Source organism: Nomascus leucogenys, chromosome 6 (genome assembly GCF_006542625.1).
Source record: "Nomascus leucogenys isolate Asia chromosome 6, Asia_NLE_v1, whole genome shotgun sequence".
NCBI lineage: Eukaryota > Metazoa > Chordata > Mammalia > Primates > Hylobatidae > Nomascus > Nomascus leucogenys.
Window position 1 is genome coordinate 6,062,126 of NC_044386.1, and position 27,525 is coordinate 6,089,650.

Consider the following 27,525-nt stretch of genomic DNA (forward strand, 5'->3'; position numbering starts at 1 on the left):
GGATTCAAAGTTTGTTTCCTATTGTCAACATCTATTGTAAATGTTCCTCTCTTAGTGTTGATCTGTCGTGAGATTTTACGTATTTTATCTCTATAAATGGAAGCATTGACATCGGTCCACATGTGTATGATTTTAATTGAGCATGATCATCACTTGGAAGGCACTCATGGAATCCCGTTAGATTCTTCTCTTGATCTTTCCTCTCCGTATGGTATTACATTGCAGATTCATATCTTCCTATGGAAGATTAGATGGCAACTCTCCCACTGCATAGCTAAATGGATTTTGAAATATGGAAATCCAGGCTCACAAACACACTGTATTTAAACTTAGAATTTATATCCACTGCAAACTTATGTGAGCATGGAGATCTCACGTCTTTTAATTTTAATAGCATGGAAAGTACAGAACGCAGTTTGGTATGACTTGTGATTGGAACAATGTCAGTTGTCATCAAAATGACTTTAACACAATATGAGTTTTGCACATGAGTGCTGTTTTGCCTTGCAGCTTTAGGTTGAATTTATTATCAAGTCTGCAGTAAAAGCTACTTAAGCCCTTCAGAACTCAATAATGGTGGTGAGGGCAGTTCTTGCTCAGAAAAGTTTCAGTCTTAGCTCTGAGCTCAAAATAATGTGATGAAACTTTATTAAGCCATCAAACTGGTGTATTTACGTGGGGCAAATTGGCATAGTCAGCTTATTTGTGACAGAAAGTTAGAGAACTGATGATGGTTGAGTCCATGAGAGAGATTGTCATTCACTGTTGACACTATGGGCTCAGTCACACACAATAGATTTTCTGCAAAAGACCTGCTGATACAAAAAATAGCATGAAACACCTTACATTTTTACAAGCTTTGTAAGTTTGTAATTTGTTTTTTTTGTCCCATACATTTTTATCACCATCAGTTGCAACAGGTTAGCAGATTCCACTTTGGATTTTACTAAATTCGTTTTTTCTCAACATCTTTGAAAATATTCTCACCGGTAGTTGTTCTACACATACTGTCTAAAGAGCCTGACCCTTCATTCACTTCAGCCTTGATGTGAACTCCTCAAATAAACAACTGAGCTGTATCAGTAACATCCATAGACTCACCCAGAGCCAACAAAGACTGCTCATCATCTGCCTTGCCTTTTTTTTTTTTAAATTATTATTTTGAGACAGGATCTCACTCTGTCACCGAAGCTGGAATGCAGTGACATGCTCCTCAGCTCACTGCAGCCTCCGCCTCCCAGGCTCTGATGATCCTCCCACCTCAGTCTCCCGAGTAGCTGGGACTACAGGCATGTGCAACCACACCCAGCTAATTTTCGTATTTTTTGTAGAGGGGGGGGTTTTGCCATGTTGCCCAGGCTAGTCACAGCAATTTACCTGCCTCGGCCTCCCGAAGTGCTGGGATTACAGGCATGAGCCCCTGCATCTGGTCCTGCCTTGTTTAAATTGACTGTCAAGGTTGCTCCCAGTGTCCTTAACTCCTCTAGCAAGTGTTCTCCCCGAAAGGCTAATTGTGGGAAACAAGTGTGTATTCTCTGGACACGCCTCTTTGGCTGCCGCCGTTGGTTAACTCACCATTGATGTGCAGCTTTCCTTGCTTCACTAACCAATGAGCCGCCCGATAACTTACTTTGGTTGCAGCCTCATTTTCCTTTGTTGTGTGAAGAAACCCTGCTGCCTCGGCCTCCCTGTCTTAAATGTTCTAATTTCTCTGACCAGTGCTTTTCTGTGAGTTGGGAATAGGCTGGTGAGTGCAGCGTCTGGTAGTATTATCCTCTATTATATTCTTTTGACACGGTTCTATTGTCATTGCCAGCTGACGTTTTTCAGGTCAGAATTCAACCCACAACTTGGATGCAAATTGGGACAAATGGATCGAGGTTCGCTGGATGTGATTCTCATATCCCAGAGGGAACGTCCACCACATACGCAGAATGTTTCCTCAGCGTTGTTTCTCTCACACTGCATTTGTCCATTGTTTCAGTGGGTGACATCCAATGCAGAAGTGTCATAGACCATTTTCCATTCTGTGTATTTCAAGCTTGCTAATATTTTCCCTTCCTCTTTTTCACCTTGCCTTCTTGTTATCCAGTATTGAATTTAGGATGGATTTTTTTCAGGTCCAGAGGCCCGACCTCTTATGAACTGAGTCCTTTCTATTTTAACAGACATCTTTCTAAACCAAATCCAGGCCTTATATTCCCCACAATTTTTATGTCTTCCTTGCATTGGGTTAGAACATGCTCCTTTGGCTCAGAGGAGTTTGTTATTACCCACCTTCTGAAGCCTACTTCTGTGAATTCGTCAAACTAATTCTCTGTCCAGTTTTGTTCCCTTGCTGGCAAGGAGTTGTGATCCTTTGGAGGAGAAGAGGTGTCCTGGTTTTTTGAATTTTCAGCCTTTTTGCACTGGTTTTTCCCCATCTTTGTGGTTTTATCTGCCTTTGGTCTTTGATGTTGGTGATATTGATACTATTTTTTTTCTGTTCGTTAGTTTTCCTTCTAACAGGCCCCTCTGCTGCAGGTCTGCCTGAGTTTGCTGGAGGTCCACTCCAGACCCTGTTTGCCTGGGTATCACCAGTGGAGACTGCAGAACAACAAACATTGCTGCCTGTTCCTACCTCTGGAAGCTTCATCCCAGAAGGGCACCCGCCAGATGCCAGCCAGAGCTCTCCTGTATGAGGCGTCTGTCGGCCCCTACTGGGAGCAGGCTTCCAGTTTGGATACACGGGGGGTCAGGGACCCACTTGAGGAGGTTGTCCCTTATCAGAGCTCGAACGCTGTGCTGGGAGAACCACTGCTGTCTTCAGAGCTGTCAGGCAGGAACGTTTAAGTCTGCTGAAGCTGCGCCCACAGCCGCCCCCTCCCCCAGTTGGCTCTGCCCAGTTTGAACTTCCTGGGGCTTTGTTTACACCGTGAGGGTAAAACTGTCCACTCAAGCATCAGCAATGTCAGATGCCCCTCCCCCCACCAAGCTTTAGCATCCCAGGTCAACCTCAAACTGCTGTGGAGCAGCGAGAATTTCAAGCCTGTGGATCTTAGCTTGCTGGGATCCATCGGGGTGGGACCCACTGAGCCAGGCACTGGAGAGAATCTCCTGGTCTGCTGGTTGCGAAGACTATGGGAAAAGCGTAGTGTCTGGGCCAGAATGCACCGTTCCTCCTGGTACAGTCTCTCACGGCTTCCCTTGGCTAGGAAAGGGAAATCCCTCGACCCTTTGCACTTCCCGGGTGAGGTGATGCCCCATCCTGCTTCGGCTTGCCCTCCGTGGGCTGCACCCACTGTCCAACCAGTCCCAGTGAGATAAGCCAGTTACCTCAGTTGGAAATGCAGGAATCACCCACCTTCTGTGTCGATCTCGCTGGGAGCTGCAAGACTGGAGCTGTTCCTATTCAGCCATCTTGCCCACCCACCCTTCACAATCTATTAATATATAGAGAGCAGTAATATTGCCCAAAAAGGGAAAGTCAATCTTTGCAGTTAATCCTCTCCGCTGAGTCTCATTTTGCCTTTTCTAGAATTTCATAAGTCTAAATTGGATTGATTTCATTGGTAACAGTGCTATTCATGTTGTCTTTCTTTCTTCTTGGGTCAGTTTTGGTCATCTGTGTCTTTCAAGGACTTTGTCTATTTCAGCAAGTTGTTAAATTTATTGGTATAAGGTTGTTCATAATAGTTCCTTATTATCTGGGTGCATCACGTGAGCCCAGGAGTTCAAGACCAGAACTAGAGATCAGACATAGAGAGACCCTGTCTCTACAAAAAAAAGTTTTTAAATTAGCCAGGTGTGGTGGCGTGTGCCTGAGGTCCCAGCTACTCAGGAAGCTGAGGCAGGAGGATCACTTGAGCCTAGGATGTTGAGGCTGCAGTTAGCCATGATTGCCCCACTGCACTCTAGCCTGGGTGACAGAGCAAGACCCTGTCTTGAAAAAAAAAAAAAAAGAGTTCCTTATTATCCTCTTAAGGTCTGTAGAATATGTCGTGATGTCCCCTCTTTCAATGTGTTATACACTGATATTAAAAAGAAAATTCAAACGAAGAATAACATTTTGCATTCTCTTTATAATTTTCTAATTTCTTGTCCTTTTATTTTCACTCATTAAACCTTTAGTAAAGTGCACCTAAGCCAGTGTGGTACAACAGAACATCATCTTTGAATTGCCCCGATTTACATTTAAGCTCAGCCACTCACTAGCCCGTGGCCTTGAGCAGCTTACTTAACCACTCTGAGTCTTAATTTTATCCTCTATCAAATGTGGATAAGAGTGCCTCTGCCTGGTTAGCTGAGCTGGGGGCGAGGAGTCGCGGGGGGAGTTGGGGGTGGGGCTAGCAGGTGAAAGGGCTCAGTGAATGGAAGCCATTGCAATGGTGATGGATGATGTGATGATGTGTTCCAAATCTCATTGCTTAGACTAGGACTAGTTAATGGTTTTAGGGTAGTGAAAATCTTGAGAGCCTCTTGAAGCCCCTGGTTTTCTCAAATTCAGTGTATTCTGTTTTATATTGCATGTAAGTAGAATCTGGAGTTTGTACACTGTGGTAAACATGATTGATATAGGCTGAATGCCTATAATCCCGACATTTTGGGACGACAAGGCAGGAAGATCACTTGAGGCTGAAGTTTGAGACCAGCCTGAGCAACAGAGTGAGACCTGGTCTCTATAAAATAATAATAATAAGTGTAGTGGCACATGCTTGTAGTCCCAGCTACTCGAGAGGCTGGGACAGGAAGATCGCTTAAGCCCTGGAGCTCAATGCCGCGGTGAGCCATGATCATGCCACTGCACTGCAGCCTGGGCAACACAGCAAGAACCTGTCTCAAAAAATAAAATTAAAATCAAAATCCACTTTTAGCTTAGACATAATAAATCAGTATAAATGTTACTGAGGATGACATTTGTACAAGAAAGTAAGATTTAAAACCCAAATCATTTAAGATAGGATTACGGAAATGATTATCTTTAATTTTTTAAAAAACTGTGCCTGTTTCTTGTTTCCTAAGGTGCTTAATTTACCCATTTCTGATGCGAGGAGGAAAGCCTATGCCACTGCTGGCATGTGCAATGGCGATTATGTTCTGTACCTGTAACGGCTACTTGCAAAGCAGATACTTGAGCCATTGTGCAGTGTATGCTGATGACTGGGTAACAGATCCCCGTTTTCTAATAGGTGAGTGTCCACAGCAGTGAACTGTGCCTTGTTCACATCATTGCTTTTATGTTGATGTCCCAGTGGTTTCTAATGAGAAAGTCCAAGCTTCCTGTGAGAACAAAGACTCACAACAGAGAGGGCAGCAGGACCCCGGAGTCCCCGTGGGAGAGCCCAGCTGTCTCAGCACGGCTGAGGGCAGGGAGGTGACGCAGGTGCTGGGCGCCTTCCCCTGCATGGGCAGGCGCTGAAACACAGGTGCCTGGTCAGGCCAAGAACCCAAAAATAGCAGCGCACTGTAGCAGAATGAGCAGGACTAAAGACTGAGACCCTTTGGCCACTCATTGACCACATAATCTCCTGCAGTTCCTTCCGTGACATGAGAAAAACCCACACTGGGTTATCTTCCTACAGTGCAGCTTCTGTGATTCTATGAACTTGAATCAACTTTTAGGTTTATGAAGTTGTTGAATTTTTTTATTTGTATCAGTTAGTGTGAATTAATGTACATTTTCAACTTCTAATTATAACTTTTTAAGTTCTAAGCAAAAATGAAAATAAAACAGCCATCAAAAATATTTGCAAGAGCATTAAAAATTAATAAATTGGCTGGGTGCAGTGGCTTACACTGTAATCCTAGCACTTTGGGAAGCTGAGGTGGGCAGATCACTTGAATCCAGGGGTTCAAGACCAGCCTGGGCAACATGGCGAAACTCCAGCTCTACAAAAAATACAAAAACGTAGCAGGGCATGGTGACACGCACCTGTGGTCCCCGCTTACTCAGAGGCACTGAGGTGGGAGGATCACCTGAGGCCAGGAGATCAAGGCTGCAGTGAGTCCTGATTGTGCCACTGCATTCCAGCCTGGGTGACAGAGTGAGACTCTGTCTCAAAAAAAAAAAAAAAAACTCAGGGATCTTATATATAGGAAAGGTTCCTCTGTGTATTTGTTTAGTCTATCCTAGCACTTAGATGTTAAACCATACTGAGGTGTAGCTTACAAAGGTAGCATGCTAAAAGTCTGAAGTCAGTCTGTCAGATTTGCAAACTACCCTTCAGTGCTTCACCTTAAGCTACATAAAGTGACCTTACATTGCATTTTGCTTTTTCTCCATGTGTATTAATTTATAATCATAGAAATAAACTAACACTCGGATACTACTTTGTTGCTGAGAGATCCCTTTCACATTTCTCAGCCATGTTTTTTGTTAGTGAATTAGAATTTTATTCCAAGGTTTCATCATACCTGAGGATCGTTATAGTGAGACACCTGTCCCTCCTCTACAAAAGGAGGGTTGGCTGAGAAGGCATTTCAAGATCCTTTTCTAGCCCCAGAAATCTGTGCCTCCATGAAATGCTAGACTAAATTGTTTGTTACTAAATTGTTGTACAGTATCCCCAAATATCTTCTTGGTTTACCTGCTTTTTGACTATTTTCTTCTGCCCTACCTGTCAAGAGGAAGAACAGGCTTTTGAGTTCCTGTGCAGATCACGTGATTTATGCCTCCCCATGTTCTCTGAGGCAGAAAGGATGCCCATAAGATGTGAAAGGTCAGAAGAGTTACACAGCTGGCCCAAGACATCTAGACACACTGAATGGCAGAGCGGTGATTTCCACCACCTCACCAAGCTGAGTGTCCACAAGTGGCAACAAGGAATAAGAGGAAGGGGAATTTCCTTCTTTTTTTCTTTTTAACTGAAGATATAGATTTTAAATGTTTGCTAGAGAGTCTCATGGTACTCACCTCTGATGAACAACAACAGAAGAACCCTCCTATTTAAAGTAGCTCCGCAGATGGTTCACGTCACGTAGAGGTGACTGTGAAGCTGGTCAGAGATTCCAAACACCGATCAATTGTATACAGACCTCTTGACTTCTCTACAATTAAACAGAAGGATTTGAAAAGGAAAAAATATGCCAATTGGAAGACAATCTAGGTTACCTTTTGTGTGTTGTATTTATTGCCTAGAGTTTATTGTTTTTGTGAGGAAACACACATAAAATTACATAAGTAATTATGCCTACTATAGTTACCATGAAGTAATAAGCAAATAATAATAAATTTCTTCCTTTTTTTTTTTTTTTTTTGAGATGGCGTCTTTCTGTCGCCCAGGCTGGAGTGCAGAGGTGCAATCTCGGCTCACTGCAACCTCTGCCTCCTGAGTTCAAGAGATTCTCCTGCCTCAGCCTCCCAAATAGCTGGGACTGTAGGTGCATGCCACTATGCCCAGCTAATTTTTGTATTTTTTTAGTAAAGACAGGGTTTCATCATGTTGGCCAGACTGGTCTTGGACTCCTGACCTCAGGTGATTCACTTGCCTCAGCCTCCCAAAATGGTGGGATTACAGGTGTGAGCCACCGTGCCCAGCAAATTTCTAACAAAAGGTTTTCCAAAACAGCAAAAATGGTTAATCTAAAATATTTTATAGAAAAATTTTGGGGTTTTTTTGTTTGTTTGTTTTGTTTTTTTTGAGGCAGCCCGTCATCCAGGCTGGAGTGCAGTGGCGCGATCTTGGCTCATGGCAACGTGTGCCTCCCAGGCTCAAGCAGTTCTTGTACCTCAGCCTCAGAGTAGCTGGGATTACAGGCTTGTGCCATCTTACCTGGTTAACTTTTGTATTTTCAGTAGAGATGGGGTTTCTCCATGTTGGCCAGGCCGGTCTTGAACTCCTGGCCTGAAGTGATCCACCCGTCTTGGCCTCCCAAAGTGCTGGGATTATAGGTGTGAGCCACTGTGCACAGCCAGATTTTAAGATTCTTATAAATGGAATTAAATATTTAGCTTAGATGAACACAAGTACTAGTTCTCTTCCAATCTAAGCAATAAAGGGAGCTTGTCTCCTAGAAGAAACATAAAGTAGCCATGTTATTTAGACAACATGATTTCTTTTTAGAACCTCATATTGGAAGCCAAATTACCTGGGAGTGAAATACTAAAATCCCAAAAAGGTAGCAAATCAACCATGAATGTATGGATCCAATAAATGACTTACAAAACCTATTATAAAACTTGGTATGAACTGCTTTGCTTAGAAAAAAAAAAAAAGCTGATTACAGTGGCAGAATCAGAAGGAAGAAATCTTGAAACTCTTGCTATAGATCAGAAGGTTTTCCATGTCCTTTTTCTAACTGTGAAAAAGTATTCAATGTCACTGATGTGATGACTCAAATAACAATGATACCCACGTGTACACTGATTTAATATTGTACTGAATGCCAGCATTAAGCAGCATCTGTCTTTCACATTTTAAAAAAGTATATCAGAACCATCAAGTTAACCTCTTTTTATCAATATTTCTTTTATAAAACACTGTTTTGGCCTTTTGCCTTTTCTTGACGGAATTAATTGATGTGATACAAACAACTCTCCTTTAAGTGATGAAAAATCCTTGCAGATTTGTAAGAATAGGCGAGAAAACTAGGGATACCGTGGGATTCTGGGGAGAGCCGTGCAGCCGGCCACGGGAGACTCTTATCAAGAACCGAGGAGGAAGGACTGACCGAGGAATGCTGATTGATGAGCCTGCAGGAATTCTGCGGTGGGGGAAACGTGGATGTGCATTAATTTGTTTAAATGAGGTTGTAAATAAGAGAAGAACACCAGAGATCTGCTCCTAGGAACTGTCACCCCTCAAGGGGTGGCGTACAGCCAGTGGTGACAGAGCAGCACAGGAGCATCACCCCTCCTGGTTCATGTGGTGGAGATGGTAGCATTGCCTCATGCAGATTTTGTGAGAAATAAGTGGGATGAGTCTGTCTGGTGGGCTGACTCCCTGATGCTCCCTGGAAAGGAGCCATGTGCCCAAGTCAGTTTTCTGTCCATACTTGTCATCCTGAAAATGTAGATTGTGATGATCAGGTCGAAGTATTTTGAGTACATTAGATGATGTATTTGTATTATTAGAAAAACAAAGCCTTACTTAGCATACCTGACAACAGTGCTTCGTGGTTTTTACTACCAGTTCTGGCTAATATGTTACACTAACAATGGTAATATGAGGGGTTGCAGTAATACTGTTCAGTCAGACTGGGCTCGTAGTGAAATTTTATGGTTTATTAGCCATAATCATCTTGCAATTTTTCTCCTTTAGGTTTTGGCTTGTGGTTAACGGGCATGTTGATAAACATCCATTCAGATCATATCCTAAGGAATCTCAGAAAACCAGGAGACACTGGATACAAAATACCAAGGGGTACGTACTGAAAGTGAAGAATTTCTGTGAAAGTTGCGTGCCGTGGTTCCAGGCTATTTTAGTGTTGCCAGCTCTAAGAAGTAGTAGCATAGTATTTATTAGCTACAAGTTTTCAGAGTAAGTCATCATCATTATTAATAACAAGTGCTATTGTTATTGTCTTATTAGAACAACAAAAGAACCAAATCTGGCTAACTGAACAGTTATTAAACAAAGCAGAAACTCCAGTTATATCTGTGCTTGGAAAGAGAGGATGAGGAAGAATTTATGATTTACGAGGAGTGTCTGACACTTTTGTTTCTAGCAGTATAATGGAATAGATACTTTGACCCTCCTCTGAAAACAGTTTAAAATGTTGGAATATTTTGAAAATCTTCTTAAATGCATCAGTATACTATCAAGAAAGGAAGTAATCATCAGAGGACAAGATCTAGGTGAATGGTGGAATCTGGAGCGTGTCTTTTGAGAATTTGTAATGAATTTATAAACCCCCATGCTGGTTTATAACCCAGATTCGCACTACTTGTATAGTATGAAAAATCTCAAGCCATAAATTAATTTCCAGGGCCTAGGGTGGTGGTGGACTCTCCTGGCCAGCAAAAGCCCAGATCCCCAAGGGGATCTGCATTCAACCTGAGCCTCAAAGAACCCAATGTGCCACGTTCCACAGAGTAAGAGGCATGGTCACAAGGTACAGAACCCACAAGGAAGTACAGCACCATTAGGGAGAGCGTAATTCAACATGAAAGATTTCGGATGTTAGAATTAACGGAAACATTATAAAGTGAGTACTTGAAATGCTTTTTAAAAGGAGCAGATTACAATTAGGAGTAAAGAAGCAATGTACCATAAAAAGGACTAGAAACCAATAGAGCTTCAGAAAAAAAATTTTAAAGTACATAAATCTAAAACTTTAATGGAGAAAGGGCGTGACATCACTTAGTTTGACTTCTTCCACTTATGTTCCTAGAAACCATATGAGAATAGCAACAAGAACAAACAATGCTACAAATCTCAAATTACTTAAACTGTGACGCTGAGAACCTGGAATCAGCAAAGCCAGCTCCAAACATGACGGTAGTGTGATAGAAGTGGCAAAGAAGAGAAAATATGACAGAGTCCTAGACAGGCTGCTGATCACCCATTCAGCCCCTGGGTGGATTGGGAAAGAATCCCCTCTTTGGTGTTGGGCTTATGAGCAAACTGCACCCTCATGGGGTCATCCCAAGGAGCCGCTTCGTCTGGCAGGTACAGTGGCTGGGAGAGCACAATGTAAGCTGGATGGTGGCCCCCTCGCTTCCTGCCCAGCACTCTTGCATGGGGAACCGTGTGATTCCAAATTCATCGGCAAGTGTTCATCCCCTGAAGGAGAGGGCCCTGTCCTGAGGAGGGGCTGCCATGAGCCAGACTAAGAAGGGACAGGGCACAGTCCTGGGGGAGGCAGAATGAAAAGGTGCAGAAGATGCCAGAAGCCACAGACTGGCAGATTTGAGAAACACCACTTCCAAAAGAAAGGGCATCCCCAGAGACAGCAGGATCCCATGGGGGCCCTCCTGGGCCGGGCTGGTCACGGAAAGGCCTGAGGTGCCTCACACAAAGGGTCCTGTCCACTGTCCCACAGTAGTTGAGATGCCACAAAAACTTTTCAGCCCCTTTCCCTCCATTTCCTCTCTTAGTGTCTGATCCTTCTTCTAATCCAACATATTCAAACCTGAAGAACAAAAAAGGTACAATCCCCAAATCTGTGCAGTCATAACATTAGGACAGCAAAAAAGCAGCAAAACTTACCTAAGCAGAAACTCACAAAAGCAGGGGAAAATTGTAATCAAATTTCCAACATGAATTTTAAAATGTGAATGGAGTCCAGGCATGGTGGCTGACACCTGTAATCCCAGCACGTTGAGAGGCCGAAGTGGGCAGATCACATGAGGTCCAGAGTTCGAGACCAACCTGGCCAAGATGGTAAAACCCCATCCCTACTAAAAACACAAAAATTAGCTGGGCGTGGTGGCACATGTCTGTAATCCCAGCTACTTGGGAGGCTGAGACATGAGAATCACTTGAGTCTGGGAGGCAGAGGGTGCAGTTAGCCGAGATCATGCCACTGCACTCCAGCCTGGACGACAGAGTGAGACTCTGTCTCTAAAAAATAAAAATAAAATGTGAATGGAGCATTTGCAGAGTCTATACCCATCAGCTAAAGAACACCTGCGACAAACCCGCAATCCACAAAGTTAGCTTATTACCTGTCGCAGTAAAGGGAGACCTCTCCCTGCCATGTTTCCCCACAGCACATGGCCTCCTTCATGCAGCTAGTAATCAACCCAGCTTCCTGATGGCCTGTGGCCATCAATGGCATCTCTGTGAACAGACAGGCCAAAGGAAATGCAGAAGCTTGGCTGCAACTCTCAGGCAGCAGGAGGTGACACCAGACATCGGTGCAGATAACATGGGACACATGAGACTTAGGGAAGAAAATGCTTCTAAAATTCTTAATTTCTCCTATCCAAGTACTAACCAGGCTCAACCTTGCTTAGCTTCCAAGATCAGACAAGATCAAAATTCTTTATTTCTAATCATTAAAAAAAAAAACACACACACAGAAGCATGTTAGAAGATAGAAATGGAAAAGCAAAGAATATGAAACCTAGACTGGGTGCAGTGGCTCACACCTGTAATCCCAGCACTTTGGGAGGCTGAGGCAGGAGGATCACTTGAGGCCAGGAGTTCGAGACCAGCCTAGGCAACATAGCCAGACCCCCCCCATCTCTACAAAAAAAATGAAAGAAAATTAGCCAAGCATGGTGGTGCACACCTGTAGTCCCAGCCACACAGGAGGCTGAGGTGGGAGGATCACTTGAACCTAGGAGTTTGTGGCTGCAGTGAGCCTCGATCATACCACTGCACTCCAGAGGGAAACGCTGTCTCAAAAAAAAAAAAATTTTTTTTTTTTTTTTTTTTTGAGATGGAGTCTCGCTCTGTCCCCCAGGCTGAAGTGCAGTGGCACGATCTCGGCTCACTACAAGCTCTGTGTCCTGGGTTCATGCCATTCTCCTGCCTCAGCCCCCCGAGTAGCTGGGACTACAGGTGCCCGCCACCACGCCTGGTTAATTTTTTGTATTTTTAGTAGAGATGGGGTTTCACCGTGTTACCCAGGATGGTCTCGATCTCCTGACCTCGTGATCCACCCGCCTCGGCCTCCCAAAGCGCTGGGATTACAGGCGTGAGCCACCACGCCCAGCCAAAAAAGGTCATTCTTATTGTGAATGACCTTTTTGGTGGTAGATGGAGAAGGTAGGGAAAATATATCCATCCTAGGCACATTGAAGTCCATGAAGAAGAAATCCAAGGCATTGGAACAGAATATATTTTAAAAACTAATTCAAGAAAGCTTTTGTGAAGTAAAACAAGACACAAGAGCGTCTGCCGTTTGTAAGTGCGCACCCTATACCGGAGGAAGTCTACAGGAAACAGTGACGATCATCTGCACGTGCCATGAGTGGCTTGTGAGGGAAAGTTTGTTAGATTCGTTCCATTCCAAGGCCTTAGAGGCAGCACCATGAGAGGCCCGAGGAACGTGGAAGCCAAAATATTATCCTAGCTTTGGAGACCCTCATGTAAAATCTGTCAGGTTTTGAAGACTACAGGTATAGGGAGTCTGAGTGCCGTGCCCCATGAGGACTCCACCATGGTCGGCTTTGTGACCGGCGCCCTTCGCTGCAGACTCTTAATTTTGCAGGGTGTTTTCATGTGACCCATTCACAGTTTCTAATACACAGGTGTGCCGTCTACATCCAGTGACTATGTGAGGTCTTTCAGAAACACTTTCCAGGACTCTGTTAATAATGGTGCCATAACTGGTTAGGGTCAAAGGAGCAAGTGACAAAATGAACAAATAAAGAGATAAAGGGAGGTGCACAGGTGTGACATCCATCGTCAGTACATACAGGCTGAACTAGGGCTTAGGACAAGTGCTGTGGGCTGTGTGTGACAACCAGTTTGTGGTTTTGTAATGCGGCATCTGTAAGCAGCCTGTGTCTCAAGAGGACATTTTTTAGCAGATTGGCGTCTACAGGTTTTCCAGTCTACTTACATGCTTACCAGTCCACCCATATTGTTCCACCAAATAGCGTGCCCCACACTGGACACTTACAGAGAAGGTTCACTGAGCAGGCTGCACGCAGGAAGGCATCGTGGCCCCAGCCCTGCCCACAGGCTGTCTGCCCTTTGAGTGACTGGCATCTGCAGGGTGGGGTGCAAAGGTCCTTCCACGTCTGGGATTCAGCTGCCCAGGGCTCTGATGAAATACAGATGATCATTAACGTAATCTTGTAGAAAGTTGAAGCAGTTACAGAAATGGGTGAATAAGAAAGTGAAAGTGACTAAGCTCCATGGCTCAGAGGGAACAGCGCTGTGAATGCTTTGGGTCGATTCTTGCAGGCGCTTCTGCAGGTGCACATGCCCACACATGGCGAATGACTTTCTATTTATTGGGCATTAAGTTTGATATTTTTATGTTTTATATTGTCATTAAAAAGTTTACTTGTCAATGAATATTGATATTTGTATTAGTCTGTTTTCATTCTGCTATAAAGAACTACCTGAGACTGGGTAATTTATGAACAAAAAAGGTTTAATTGACTCACAACTCCGCATGGCTGGGGAGGACTCAGGAAACTTACAATCATGGCAGAAGGCGAAGGGGAAGGAAAAACCTTCACATGGCAGCAGGAGAGAGAGCGAGTGAAGGGGGACCTGCTTCACACTTTCAAACAATTACATCTCATGAGAACCCACTATCACAAGAAACCACCCCCATGATTCAGTCACCTCCCACCGGGTCCCTCCCTTGTCCTGTTCAAGATGAGATTGGGTGGGGACACAGAATCAAACCATATCAGTATTATTTTACAATGATGAATTATTCCAAGCTTACAGAAAAATAGTAGAGAGCTGAATATTGCAAGCATCTACACACTCCACCTTCCTTAAATAAGAAAAAGAAAAGCACTTTGCTGTCTTGGGCTCAGCAAAACCATTTTCTTTCTTTTTAAAATATAGACCATCTCAGGCTAGGTGCCGTGGCTCACGCCTGTAATCCCAGCACTTTGGGAGGCCAAGACAGGTGGATCACCTGAGGTCAGGAATTCCACACCAGCCTAGCCAGCATAGTGAAACCCCGTCCCTACTAAAAATACATAACTCCAAAAAAAGAAAAAAAAGTAGACTATCTCAGCCCCAGCCAAAGCCCTCATGCATGTAAGTTACAGTGTGCTCAGAGATGTAGTCTCCACCCTATGCTGGAGTATTTGTTGAAATTGAAGACTTACGGTGTAATCGGTTTGTCTTTTTTTTTTTGGAGACAGTCTAGCTCTGTCACCCAGGCTGGAGTGCAGTGGCATGATCTTGGCTCATTGCAACCTCTGCCTCCTGGGTTCAAGCGATTCTCATGCATCAGCCTCCCGAGTAGCTGGGACTACAGGTGTGCACCATCACACCTGGCTAATTTTTGTATTTTCAGTATAGACAAGGTTTCACCATGTTGGCCAGGCTGGTCTCGAACTCCTGACCTGACATGATCCATCTGCCTCATTCTCCCAAAGTTCTGGGATCAGAGGCGTGAGCCACTGCACCCAACCTAATTTTTTTAAAAAAATGCTCTGTCCTTATATGCCTTCAGAATTTTCTCGGCTCTGCAGACATAGTGTCCAGTTGGAACCTGGGGCAGATCACACCAGGCCTCTCTAAACACACTTGAGTAACCACAAAGCTACAGCCTGAGGGTGAGTCCCAAGGAGGGGCCTCCTGCCCTTCCTCTCTGCTGGGACCCCTCTTCCCGCCCCTTATCTGGTCCTTGGAGTGTGCCAGCCATTGCTGTCCGCCTCAGGGCCTTTGCTGCATCTCTTCTCCTGCCTGGAGCACTCCTGAGAGCACCTCCAGCACCTGCCAGGCTGGCCCTCACCTGCAAGCCTTGAATCGACCCTCACCTTCCCTGTGAGGCCTGTTCCCAGCCACTCTGTGATGGTGACCTCCTCCACCCCGTCCCAGCTCCGGGGCCCCCTCACTCTGCCCTGCCCCTCGCTACTCCTCCCCCTCCATGTGCCGTGTGCTCTCCTTGTTCATGACACTGGAGTTTATGGTTCTAGATGTGGGGAGGGGGTCTGTCCAAGTGCCTGGGCAGGGCGTGGCCCGTAATACTGACTCAGTGCATTTGTGAAGATGTGATGAATGAATGAATCTGTGCTTGAAAATGATTATCTCTGTCACTCATTGCTCTAGGGTTCTATCTAGGTCCATTTTACATGGTTTACTCTGTATTCTCCGTTTGCATGATCCATCAGCAGGTGCAGTGGTTTATTGGTGTCTTCCGCTGTAACTGTACGTGTGCGTATTCACATAGACGGGTATTGATATACATATGTAGTTGACGATCAGAAGTTGTGATATGAATTAGTAAACCATGTAATCCTGGATATGTCTTATTGATTAACATTCCGTAGGGGCAATATTTTTCCGTTCTTGAATTTATGTTCTCCAGGTAAGTATTCACTAGCATCTCTGAAGTCCGTATTTCATTTTGTAGTAAATGCACTACTTTGGTGTGTGTTTTCTTCTAGGAGGCTTATTTGAATACGTAACTGCAGCCAACTATTTCGGAGAAATCATGGAGTGGTGTGGCTATGCCCTGGCCAGCTGGTCTGTCCAAGGCGCGGCTTTTGCTTTCTTCACGTTTTGTTTTTTAGCTGGTAGAGCAAAAGAGCATCATGAGTAAGTTTTAAAACACTTTTACCATTTGTAATTTGTTCTTTGACTATATTATTACCATTTTTCAGGCTAGATTTTTGAAGTGTTCTTTTAAATTGCTGAATTCCAGTTTATTCTGTGCTTTGGCCAAACAAGTGCAAAACCAAATAGCTGTAGAATCACCCAGCTCTAGGGAATAATCAGATCCACATCATCACAGTTGCTCTCTATACCACGCCCTTAGCCTCTCTGAATTGACATTGCTGGATTCAGTGGTCAAGTTAGACACCAAGCAGGGGATTCAGGGCTCTGAATGGGAAATACTGATTAAAACAGATCCCTGACCGAGCAATAGCCAACGGCCAGCTTGTGAATGCTGCAGGTTGAGGAAGTCCTGAAGAGGACGGTGAATCTCAGAGCCCAGCGACACTGGCAGAACTCATGCACACAAGAGCTCTCCAGCTATGTGGTGGCTTAGGCCATGGCTCTGAACCTGGGGTCCTTGATGGGCTACAGAAGCTCTGCATGCCCCCTAAAATGACATCATTTTCCAGAGACTGGGTCCTTGGCTTTTATCTGATCCCCCAAAGGGCTTGCAAGCCATTTGACCAGCACACTCATAAAGAAATCAAAGGGACTGGGCACGGTGGCTCACGCCTGTAATCCCAGCACTTTGGGAGGCCGAGGCCGGTGGATCACTTGAGGTCAGGAGTTCAAGACTAGCCTGGCCAACATGGTAAAACCCCGTCTCTAGTAAAAATACAAAAATTAGCCAGGCATGGTGGCAGGTGCCTGTAATCCCAGCTCCTCAGGAGGCTGAGGCACGAGAGTCACTTGAACCTGGGAGGTGGAGGCTGCAGTGAGCCAAGATCGCACCACTGCACTCCAGCCTGGTTGACAGAGTGAGACTCAGTCTCAAAAAAAAAAAAAAAAGGGGAAAAGAAAAAAGGAAAAGAAATTGAAGGATGTCAAGGCTGAAGTGAATTTAGAGAACATCTTTCTAATCCAATGGATGAGGAAACTGAGGTTCGAGGAGCTGAGTGTGAGGCCAGCCAGGAGCCCCATCTCATTGATGGGAAGAGATCTCAGCAGCAGCGAGGGATCTTTACCTGCCCTGACATTGGCGCATGTCCCTGACAATAAATGATGGAGACTGGGCTTAGCAAGCGGCCAGCCTGGTATGCACATTTACTGTGTCCCCCGAGCCACCCACTTCATCCGCTCAAAACATCTAATCGAAATCTCCAATGCTGCTGATGCTACGAGGTGTGCAAAAATGTATAACTCTGTCCTACTTCATGGAGTTTATCATCTTTTTTGGGACTAAGGACAGAGAGAAAAAGCTAAAAGAAGAATAGATTGATATCATGGTATAGTGGGAAGAGTACCTAGGTGTACTTCCCAGCCTCACCACGTGTTTGCAGATGCAAAGGATGATTATTGGAGATAAGAAGAAGAAAGGTCATATCTGAAGTATCTCTTGGTCTAATTTTTTTTTTTAAGGCAGCGTCTCGCTCTGTCACCCAGGCTGGAGTACAGTGGCACAGTCTCAGCTCACTGCCACCTCTGCCTCCTGGGCTCAAATGATCTTCCCACCTCAGCCTCCCAAGTAGCTGGGATTACAGGCACGCACCACCAGGCCTGGCTAATTTTTTATATTTTTTGTAGAGTTGTGGTCTCACTATATTGCCCAAGCTGGTCTTGAACTCCTGGACTCAAGTAATCCTCGCACCTCAGCCTCCCGAAGTGCTAGGATTCGAGGCGTGAGCCAACGTGGCTGGCCTCTTTGTCTCATATTTGAAGAAGTGATAGCATAAATGTGAGAGCTGATGAGAGCTCTAAGAGCAGCGCCCTGCATTCTTCGAGACACTCCATCGTGCCAGTGGCCTGGTATTTTCATGCATAGACAGTGAGGAGAGAGCGAGATCAGAGAGCCACGACCTACCTAAATCCCAGAACTGCTGAGAAAAACAGAGGGATCTGCGGAAAGTTGAATGAGTGCCAAAGGCAGAGAGGGTTTGAGAAGGAGGCTCGATGCCAGGCATGGCAGAAAACACTATGGGCCAGGAATGGGCCTTCTGTGCTGGGAACTGTGTCTGCCAAAAGGTCATATGAGAGTCCTAAGCCCTGGTACCTGTGAAAGCGACCTCACTGGGGAACGTAATCAGTTGAGATGAGAAGGGGAAACGTGGATAGACATACACCAGGTGATCACACAGAGTGCGAAGGCTGTGGGAAGATGGACACAGAGGCGGGGGCGATGCAGCCATGAGCCCAGGAACACGTGGTGCCACCAGAGCTGGGAGTGGGGAGATGGGAGTGGAACCTTCCCTGAACCTTCAGAGGGAGCGTAGCCCTGCTGCCACCTTGATTTCCAACTTCTGGCCTCCAGAACTGGGAGAGAATCAATGGCCATTATTATAAGCCACCCAGTGTGTGGTTAACTTTGTTCTAGCAGCCACAGGGAACTGATACGCCAGCCTTCCAGCCATTTAAAATTGACTGGGAAAGTAAGGGCAGGAGTATGATTGGTGAACCCCTCTGTTTTCTCCTCTGCCAGATGACTTTGTTATCACAAGATTGGTTGAAATACAACATTATCTCTCTAAATATACATTCTAGAATCTGAGTTCCTCCCCTCTGCCCCTGCTGCTCCCAGCACTGCACCCGGCCTGGGCCACACTTCCCGGTGAAGATGCCATCCTTTTACATTCCTAACATTTGATGTGAAGAAGCGAGTAATGGCTCATTTCTCATTAAAAAAAATGAGATAACACTGAGGTTTAAAAAAACATGGATCAGAGTAAGATTGAACACGGGCACACCATGTCGGTGGCAAAGATGTTTTCTCAAATGAAATCAGGAAACAGGAAAGCCCCTCTCGGTATTTGAATATGAAACATATAGAAATGGAAAATAAATAATTCAGTTATCTAAATGAAAGTCTTTGCTAATGAAAACCCAAAGATATTCTTTGCAGAAGAATTCATGAGTTGAAAGAGCTCTTTGTCATTCATTTGCTGTTTAAATTGGTGTCAGTGTGAAACCAGTTTTAAGCCCTGAAGAATTAATAATTCAGTTTTGCAGAAGTATGTTCAGAAATGTAGGACTTACAAGCTGAGAATAAAATAAAAACTCCTTTTTAAAAAATATTTTCATAAGCCCAACTAATTAAGCCATCAAATAAATGTATTCCAAAAGAAAACATGCCGAGGATCTATTCCTTGCACTCTATCTGATGGATTATAATGTTCTTTTTTTTTTTTTTTTTTTTTTTGAGACGGAGACTCGCTCTGTCGCCCAGGCTGGAGTGCAGTGGCGCGATCTTGGCTCACTGCAAGCTCCGCCTCCCAGGTTCACGCCATTCTCCTGCTTCAGCCTCCTGAGTAGCTGGGACTACAGGTGCCCACCACCACGCCCGGCTAATTTTTTTGTATTTTTAGTAGAGACGGGGTTTCACCATGTTAGCCAGGATGGTCTTGATCTCCTGACCTCGTGATCTGCCCGCCTCGGCCTCCCAAAGTGCTGGGATTACAGGCATGAGCCGCTGTGCCCGGCCGGATTATAACGTTCTAAAAACAAAATTGTATTCCATGAAATCTTTCTATAATAATTAGTCTTTAAATTCATAAATGATTGCATTGATAGTTAAACTCTAGGTCAGAAACAGTCAATTGTGCTGGGTTGCTAACAAATACTCTCTTTAAGGGCAAAATTTAAAGGTATTCTAAGCAGTAAGAAGAATTTAATCATTTAACAATAAATATTTTATTTCTATATAATGGTTTCTGTGAAATACATTTAACCTCTTCAGCCAACATCCCTTCATTGTGTGAGAACACCCTGACCTCACACATGTTCTTTCTGATGTCACGGAGCCCAGCCTTGCTGCCCAGCCTCGTGGGTGGGGGGGCGTGTTTTCTTGGCATCCTGCGGCAGTCCTGTGTTTCCCGTCTCCCGCCTGCCCTCTCGTGTTTGCCCATTTCAGGCTCTCCTGCTATCATGTACTCTGCCCTTGCCTTTTCGGGCCAGGGTGCCCATCTTCCCACGGGCAGTTTCTGGGAGAGAGGAGCTCACCCGCTATGTCCCATGGGGAAGCTCTTCAGCACTTGCAAGTGGCGGATGGCCTGGATCCCGGCAGGCCTGTGAAAACCTTCAGCCTCTAACCGGCGAACATGTTTGCAGTGCACTTTCGCAGGTTTGACACCGGCCGTTAGGCTTGGCCACGTTGTGTGTTGGGCACTCGTGGGTCCATGCACCACCACTGAGCCACACAGCTGGAAAGGCTGCAGTCTCAAGGCCTCATGCCAAGGGAAGTGACGTTTGACCTGGAAGTCCTGACCGACTTCTTAGAATTGTTCTTATTACGTGCCTTTTTGGGGACACAGAACATACAAAAGTAAACGTGGCTGCCCAGTATGTTCAAATTCTCTATTTGTGGATTCCGGTGTTAAACTTAACTAAGACCAGCAGGGTTTTGCCAACTCCCTCTCAGTTTCTCATCCTCATATGTTTCTACCACATTAACAATGAGCTAATTGCTTTCTATGATGATTTTTAGTCTGTTGTTTAATCTTTCTGTGTGTGTTTATAGAAACTCCCTTTTTATGACTATTTCTCCATCTTGTCAAATTATTTCTAATTTTTACTCCATCCACTTAGTTGCCACCTTTCCCAACTGGCTATTACCCCCACAACAAATCAGCATGCCTTCATTGATACAATTTATATCAAAACTGAAAATAATGTTTGTTTCGAGCACAAGAATGAATTGTGGACAATGCCATATTGCATTTCCCCAGATTTCGCTGAATCCTTACTAAGAGCTGTTCATGAGCCTCCTGGTATGCAGCTGGGCGCCCACTCCACACCCTGGGCTAGACCAGTAGTTCTCAACCGCAGGCTGGAGAAAACTGTGGAGTCACCAGCAGATATTCAGGAAGCACCTACTTCAGGTCCTGCCCCTCCTCCAGCCTGCCTGCTTTCCCCAGGGGCTGAAAAGACAGCTCCACAATGTGCTCATCAGTATTTTCATCAAATGTCAGTAATTTTCCTTCCAGATAGAAAGGTGAATTCTATGGGCTACTTCTTCTGACTCACACTTTATGATTAGATATATTTAATTCTTCATAATAGGCAAAATTAAACTATAAGTATGAAATGCCAAAGTTTTTGTTACTACATTTAAAAAACTGAGTATTCTTTTGTAATGAAAAATATTGTCACTTTTGTTAGCATCTGTTAAATGTCTAAGTGACAGAATTATTTCCTTTTTTAATTTTTTTTTCTTAGGTGGTACCTCCGGAAATTTGAAGAGTATCCAAAGTTCAGAAAAATTATAATTCCATTTTTATTTTAAGTGCATTTTCAATGAAATTATCTTCAACTGGAAGCTTTCCAGTGGCGCTTCTCTATGGACTTTGTAAATAAGTTATATCTTTGTAATTTTCCTGCTACTTCATCATTTTCAAGATATCCGCTAGGAATTTTTTTTCTAGTAATTTTGCAAACTACCTAATAAGTACCTAAATACACTGAAACGGAGGTTGAATATCCTACCGTGTAACAGGTCAGAATTTCAAGCTCTGGGTAATAACTGCTGACATTTTTTCTAATTTCGAATTTACCTCTTTTGGCTATGTCTTGCCAAGTGTGTATAAGACTAGACTTTACAACTGTCTTTGATGGCATTTTCAGAACAATAAATGTCACAATCCCTTCTATAGCCCCCTACAGTGATCCCTTCAAGGTCAATGGCAGTGTTGCTTCCCTCCCTCTGTAGGGCTGGGATCTGTCTTGGAGCCCTCTCTGGGAGGCCACAGAGGCTGGGGGTTGCCATTGTGCAGTCATGACCCGGGGGAAACTTGCCAACCTTCGTGTCAGGTGCTGTGTGTAAGCGGAGAACTTGGGGATGGAGGAGGAAGCTCCTCGTGGCCCTTCCAAGGCGAGGCAAAAACATCTGGATTTGTTCCAGCCCAGCCCACCAGGTGACATCACCAGGCAGGGAAGCGTGCTGGTGGTGGTTCATACGGAGTAAGCTGCTCTGCCTGTGCGAGAGGCTCCTGGGCCCTAAACAGGCACCTTTAGGCCATGGGTCACTCACCATGAGCCATCAATATGCTCTGGTCTGACATGGTTTCTCTCTGTCTTCTAGTCTAGACCTAGTTTTTTGTTCTGTTCCCCACATATGGATATAGTAGAGATTGTTGTCTGTGAAATTTCTCCTTTGTAGATTTGGAGTTTTCCCTTGTAGTGTAAAGAATGATCACTTTCTGTAACAATAACAAGACCACTTGTTAAGATTTATCCTGTTTGTTCTTTGTTGATTGAAACATAATAATTATACTGTTAAACTTCTCTACAGCCTTCTTTTTGTTCCATAGCTAATCTTCCTTCTAATAGTTTTTGCTTTCTGTTTTGCTGTTGTTGCTTTGCAAAGCTTTCCCCTCATAGCCTGTACCTGTTATCAGTATAAAATAATCTTCCTGTTGAATGCTTCATGACTTGAATTCTACTTTGATAAAAACATTGCCATACTGCTTTTTATCTTGATGAATTCATCTGGCATTGCTTTGCCTTATCATCTCATCTGGAGTTTTTAAATGCCATTTGTTTCAGTTGTCTTTAACAACATAATAAATAGACTTTGCCATTTAACAAGGTAGCTCAAATTCTTTTACTAATTGTTACATCAAAACATTCTTTCATCACGTTTCCTGTTTTTATTTGGTTTTTTTCAACTTCTGTTTATTATCTACAGTGATTTGGAAAGGAGATTTCCTTTAAAACAAACAAGCTTATTGGGAATGGCTTTTGTGATTTTTAAAGTAGCCTTGAGAGCTTCCAGTTAAATCTGATGAGCTGAACATACACCTTTCCTTCTCCCCTCTCCTGACCCCAGTTGAAATCACCTCAAAGGAATTTAAGTGGGGTGTGGCCCCATAAAGAGAGTGAGAGAGAGTCATCACTGCAGATGGAGCACAGCACGGGTGGAGATGGGCCTGATGTGGCAGAGCAGAGAGGCCATGACAGTGCGTGCCCTGCGGAGACCCTGGGTCCTCACACCTGGGCTGACAGAGGGCAGAGGAAAATGAGCACCTCAAAGTGAGACTAACTCAACACGGCGCCCGCAGCAGAAAGCAGCATCCTCTGCACCCCCACTCCCCAGGGAGAGCACAGAGAGCCCAGAAATGAGCTGTGTGCCCATTACCGGGGAAGAGAAGGTAGGCTGAGGAGGTGGCCTTTCCTAACACAAAAATTAACTAGGTGGGGAAAACCAGAGAACTAGTGTTGGCATCCCAGGAAAAAAAATAAAGTCTCCACATTTTGGTCTGTAGGGATCCTGCCCCGTAATGGCGGGTTACCTCCTGCCTCAAGCTGCAGGGAAGCCGGGGGTGGCATGGTGCCCCCACAATTACCTCTCCTGCTCAGCCTTTCTGGTCCTTTTTAGAAAATGTGAACCAGTGAGCAAGAAGCACGAGATACATAGAAAAATCTGCATCATGAAAGAACAATGAAAGCCTCTTCAAGAAAACATGATCCCAGGAACCAAAGGGAATTTTTAAAAAGAAATTGTAACTTCAGGGAGATTCAGCATCCACAGGGGAATGGACATCACTCACTGTGGGACATCACATACTGGAATACCACTCAGCAATGTGAAGGAATGGACTGTTGATGAATATTTATAAATCACATATCTGCTAAAGGTTTTAATATTCATAATATGTAAAGAACTATCAAAATTCAATAATAAAGCATACATTTTTTAAATGGACAAATTATCCAACACGTCACCAAATAATACATGTAAGTGGCAAATAAGTACATGCAAAGATGCTTAATGTCTTTGGTCACTGGGGAAACATTAATAAGATATCAGTACACATCTATGAGCCTTTCACAAAACTCTGATTTGAATGTCGAAATCTACAAAAATTCATTCTGTTGAACAGTAAGCTGAGGCTCAAACAAATTTTAAAGAATTTATTTGATCAGACAACAATTCATTAACTAGGCAGCTCCAAACCAGACGTGGTTAAGGAGCTCCACTGCGGGGAGCAAGGGGAAGGCTTCCACTGGATGGACACAGAGGAAAGCAGCACCGAGTTTGTGGCTCCAGCTACACAGCTGCCTCATTTGGTCTGTTCCCTTGAAAGGTCCCTGGTTATATAAGTTTGGTGCCTGCTCTGGTCAGTTGAGCTTAAGTCTTGTTATCTTGTTTTTCTTCAATATAGGCAATTACAACAAATAGCTCAAGTTAAGTTTTGCTTATGTTTGCAAAGCAAACAAGGTTTAGGTCATTTACGAGGCCTAACTGGTTTTGTCTGCCCAGGGATTCTTTAGGTCTGGTCTCCATTTTAATTTAACATTTCTACATATGATAGTCCCCAAAATATGAATATTTTCCCAATAACACTTGTAAGCCATAACTTATTTTCCTCCATTAAATATTGTTACATTTACTGCAGATAGTTTTAAACCCCTTAAAAACTACACGTTTGCTCAAACGGCCTGTTCTTCAGTTAAAGTTCAAACCCGTTTGACCAGAGAAAAGGAAACATTATTAACTAAGAATATGATTGCGTTAGTCTGTTTTCATGCCGCTGATAAAGACATACCTGAGACTGGCTAATTATAAAGAAAAAGAGGTTTAATGGACTCATGATTCCACATGGCTGGGGAGGCCTCACAATCATGGCAGAAAGACACATCTTACGTGGCAGCAGACAAGAGAGAATGAGAGCCAAGCGAAAGTGGAAACCCCTTATAAAACCATGCAATCTCGTGAGACTTACTCACTACCGTGAGAACAGTATGGGGGAACCGCCCCCATGATTCAATTACCTCCCACTGGGTCCTTCCCACAACAGGTGGAAATTGTGGAAGCTACAGTTCAAGATGAGATTTGGGTGCGGACACAGCCAAACTATATCAACCTTGTTTTTTTTTTCACTTGTGAATGTAAAACATTTTAAAATGTTGACACTACAACATATTAAATAGCTATTATAAATGCACATATAGCATATTCTATAGCTGCCAGGTTTACTTTTTTTTTTTTTTTTTAAGGAAACTAAGTTACACTGTGGTTAAGACTTGTACCTTCACCCTTGAAAAAGCCCACATTCTATCACAGCAATGTATGGTCAGACTTAACAGCCCCAATTGTTAACTACTTGGATCAAGTCATAACCAGTTTTATTGCAAAAGGGCCCTGCACACATTTGTTAATTGTAGTACCTCAATAGCTACCCAACAGGTCATTACCATACAGAAACGTGCATCATGAGAAGCGAGAAATATCACCGATCCCTTCTGCATGTTAGCCGCTCGTCACTCCTGAGCAACAGTGATCACATCCCTGAGGTCTGTGGACAGTCACTTTCCGCATTCCTCCTGAGTGAAAGATGGAATGACTTAAGTACAAATGCAACATATTATAAACAATTTCTTACAAAAGTCACAAACCAAAGTATCTTACAGAATTTACTACAAAACGCCATAAAATCTCTCTCTCCCGGTATCCGGCGAGCCAACTGGATGTCTTTGGGCACGATGGTGACTCTCAGCTTGGATGAGATAGTATCTCTCAGCGTGGATGGCTAGTATCTTCAAACAGACCCACCGGGTAGCTTCCTAGCCTCCTGCCGCGCACGGATGGCTGCTCTGGGAAACCTCAGGTGGGTTTTGAAATCGGGCGCGATCTCCCGCCCCAGCCTCTGCAAAGGCAGCTTCCGGATGAGCAGCTGCCTCCACTTCTGATAACCACGAATCTCTCGCAGCGTCACGGCCCCGAGCCTGTTGGGATGAGGCTTCTTCACCGCCCCCGGAGAGGGGCGCTTTCCTGGCGGCTTTCGTGGCCAGCTGTTTGCGGGGGGCTTTCCCCCGGGGATTTACAAGCTGTCGGCTTGGTTCGGGCCATTTTCTTTTCCCCAGCGCCGAAGTTTGAGGCTACAGTCGCGGAGCGAAAAACCGACGCTCCTCCGCCGAACAGCCAAACCTCTCTGCCCTGCAAAGACCTTGACTAATAAAAATTCAACTTTTTTATTAATTAAAAAAATAACAAAAAAAAATCCAGTCTAAAAATGGTTCCATTCTGCAGAGAGGCATCTTTACCAAATCTCAGTGAAGAAGACGAGTGATTCTCAATTTTACTTTCTATTACTTGCTGTGAAATTCCCTCACAAAATTGCTCTCCAGCACAGCAGAACAGCATTTGTAGAATGGTATTAAGGTAATGACAGTGTGACACTAACTGTCTGATACGTATTAACAAAAGCAGGTCACTGCTGGTCACCATAGCAAGACATTCAGCTGATAAATGGTTACCCGCTGAATGTTTGCTTAGGACATTGATTCCTTCACCCACATAAAAATAAACAGCAGCCAGGAGACTACCCTAGTCAATGTCCAGAGGGTCCCCTTTCCTCCCATTTTCTGCAGGCGAGTCCTTTATGTTTAGAAACCTTGACTGGGCGCGGTGGCTCACGCCCGTAATCCCAGCACTTTGGGAGGCCGAGATGGGCGGATCACGAGGTCATGAGATCGAGACCATCCTAGCTAACACGGTGAAACCCCGTCTCTACTAAAAATACAGAAAAAATTAGCCGGGCGTGGTGGTGGGCACCTGTAGTCCCAGCTACTCGGGAGGCTGAAGCAGGAGAATGGCGTGAACCCGGGAGGCAGAGGTTGCAGTGAGCCGAGATCGCGCCACTGCACTCCAGCCTGGGCGACAGAGCGAGACTCTGTCTCAAAACAAAATAAAGAAAAAAAAAAAAAGAAACCTTGCCTGCGCGGCATGCTCATGCCACCATGAGCAGGAGGTCACCTGGAGGGCATAGGCGCACAGTCGCTCCCATTAGCAAGGTGAGGCTCCCGCTCCGTTTATCCTGGACAGCGCTGCGCTAGACTGTGACCTGCTGAAGTGCAGCAACCAAGCCTGGGCCATTCGCTACCATCCACCCTGAGACCTGGTAGGGGGCCTGGGATGTAGTAAGGGCTCAAAACACATTTGCTAAACAACAACAGCAAAATGACTCCCGTGTTGCTTCTCACTCAAAGCAGAAAACCAAGGTAGAAAGACAACAGGGAAACGCACCCAGGGGTGTGGATCCTGAAGAGATGCCTGGAATGAGTGTGGTGTACAGTGGGAAGGCTGGAAAAGAATTTGCCAGGTACCATTCCTGGCTAAAGCTCATTCAGGTCCACATCCCCAGACACAACTAATCTGTGCATTTTCAGATCTATGACAGCCTCGTAACCCTGTCTCCTTGAAAGCAAATTAGTGGGTGCCCAAGATAGCCAGGGAGGGTATCCCCTCTGGAGCCACTTCTGGGTAGAAGCAACTTTCAAAGCCAAAGCCCCCCAGGCCAGTTTGGGGCCCCCACGTCTGCCTTTCCACTCACTCATTTGATCTTCTCAAAGTGCTGGCTCAGAG

General features: G+C 44.6%; 1 protein-coding gene across 3 annotated transcripts in view; it reads left to right on the forward strand.

Moving 5' to 3' along the window:
- SRD5A1 (steroid 5 alpha-reductase 1) overlaps positions 1-22,742 on the forward strand; it is a 31,718-nt gene extending 8,976 nt beyond the window's left edge. The window contains exons 2-6 of one of the 3 annotated variants that reach the window (XR_004030396.1): positions 5,002-5,168; positions 6,605-6,794; positions 9,240-9,341; positions 15,959-16,109; positions 21,378-22,742. Coding sequence is in view for 2 of the 3 variants with exons in the window: in XM_003263223.4 (XP_003263271.1) it covers positions 5,002-5,168; positions 9,240-9,341; positions 15,959-16,109; positions 21,378-21,444 (487 nt within the window). In the remaining variant the exon portion in view is untranslated. The remainder of the gene's footprint in view (positions 1-5,001; positions 5,169-6,604; positions 6,795-9,239; positions 9,342-15,958; positions 16,110-21,377) is intronic. The other 2 variants (XM_003263223.4, XM_012501682.2) reach the window with 2 other exon arrangements.
- The last annotated feature ends 4,783 nt before the right edge of the window (positions 22,743-27,525 follow it).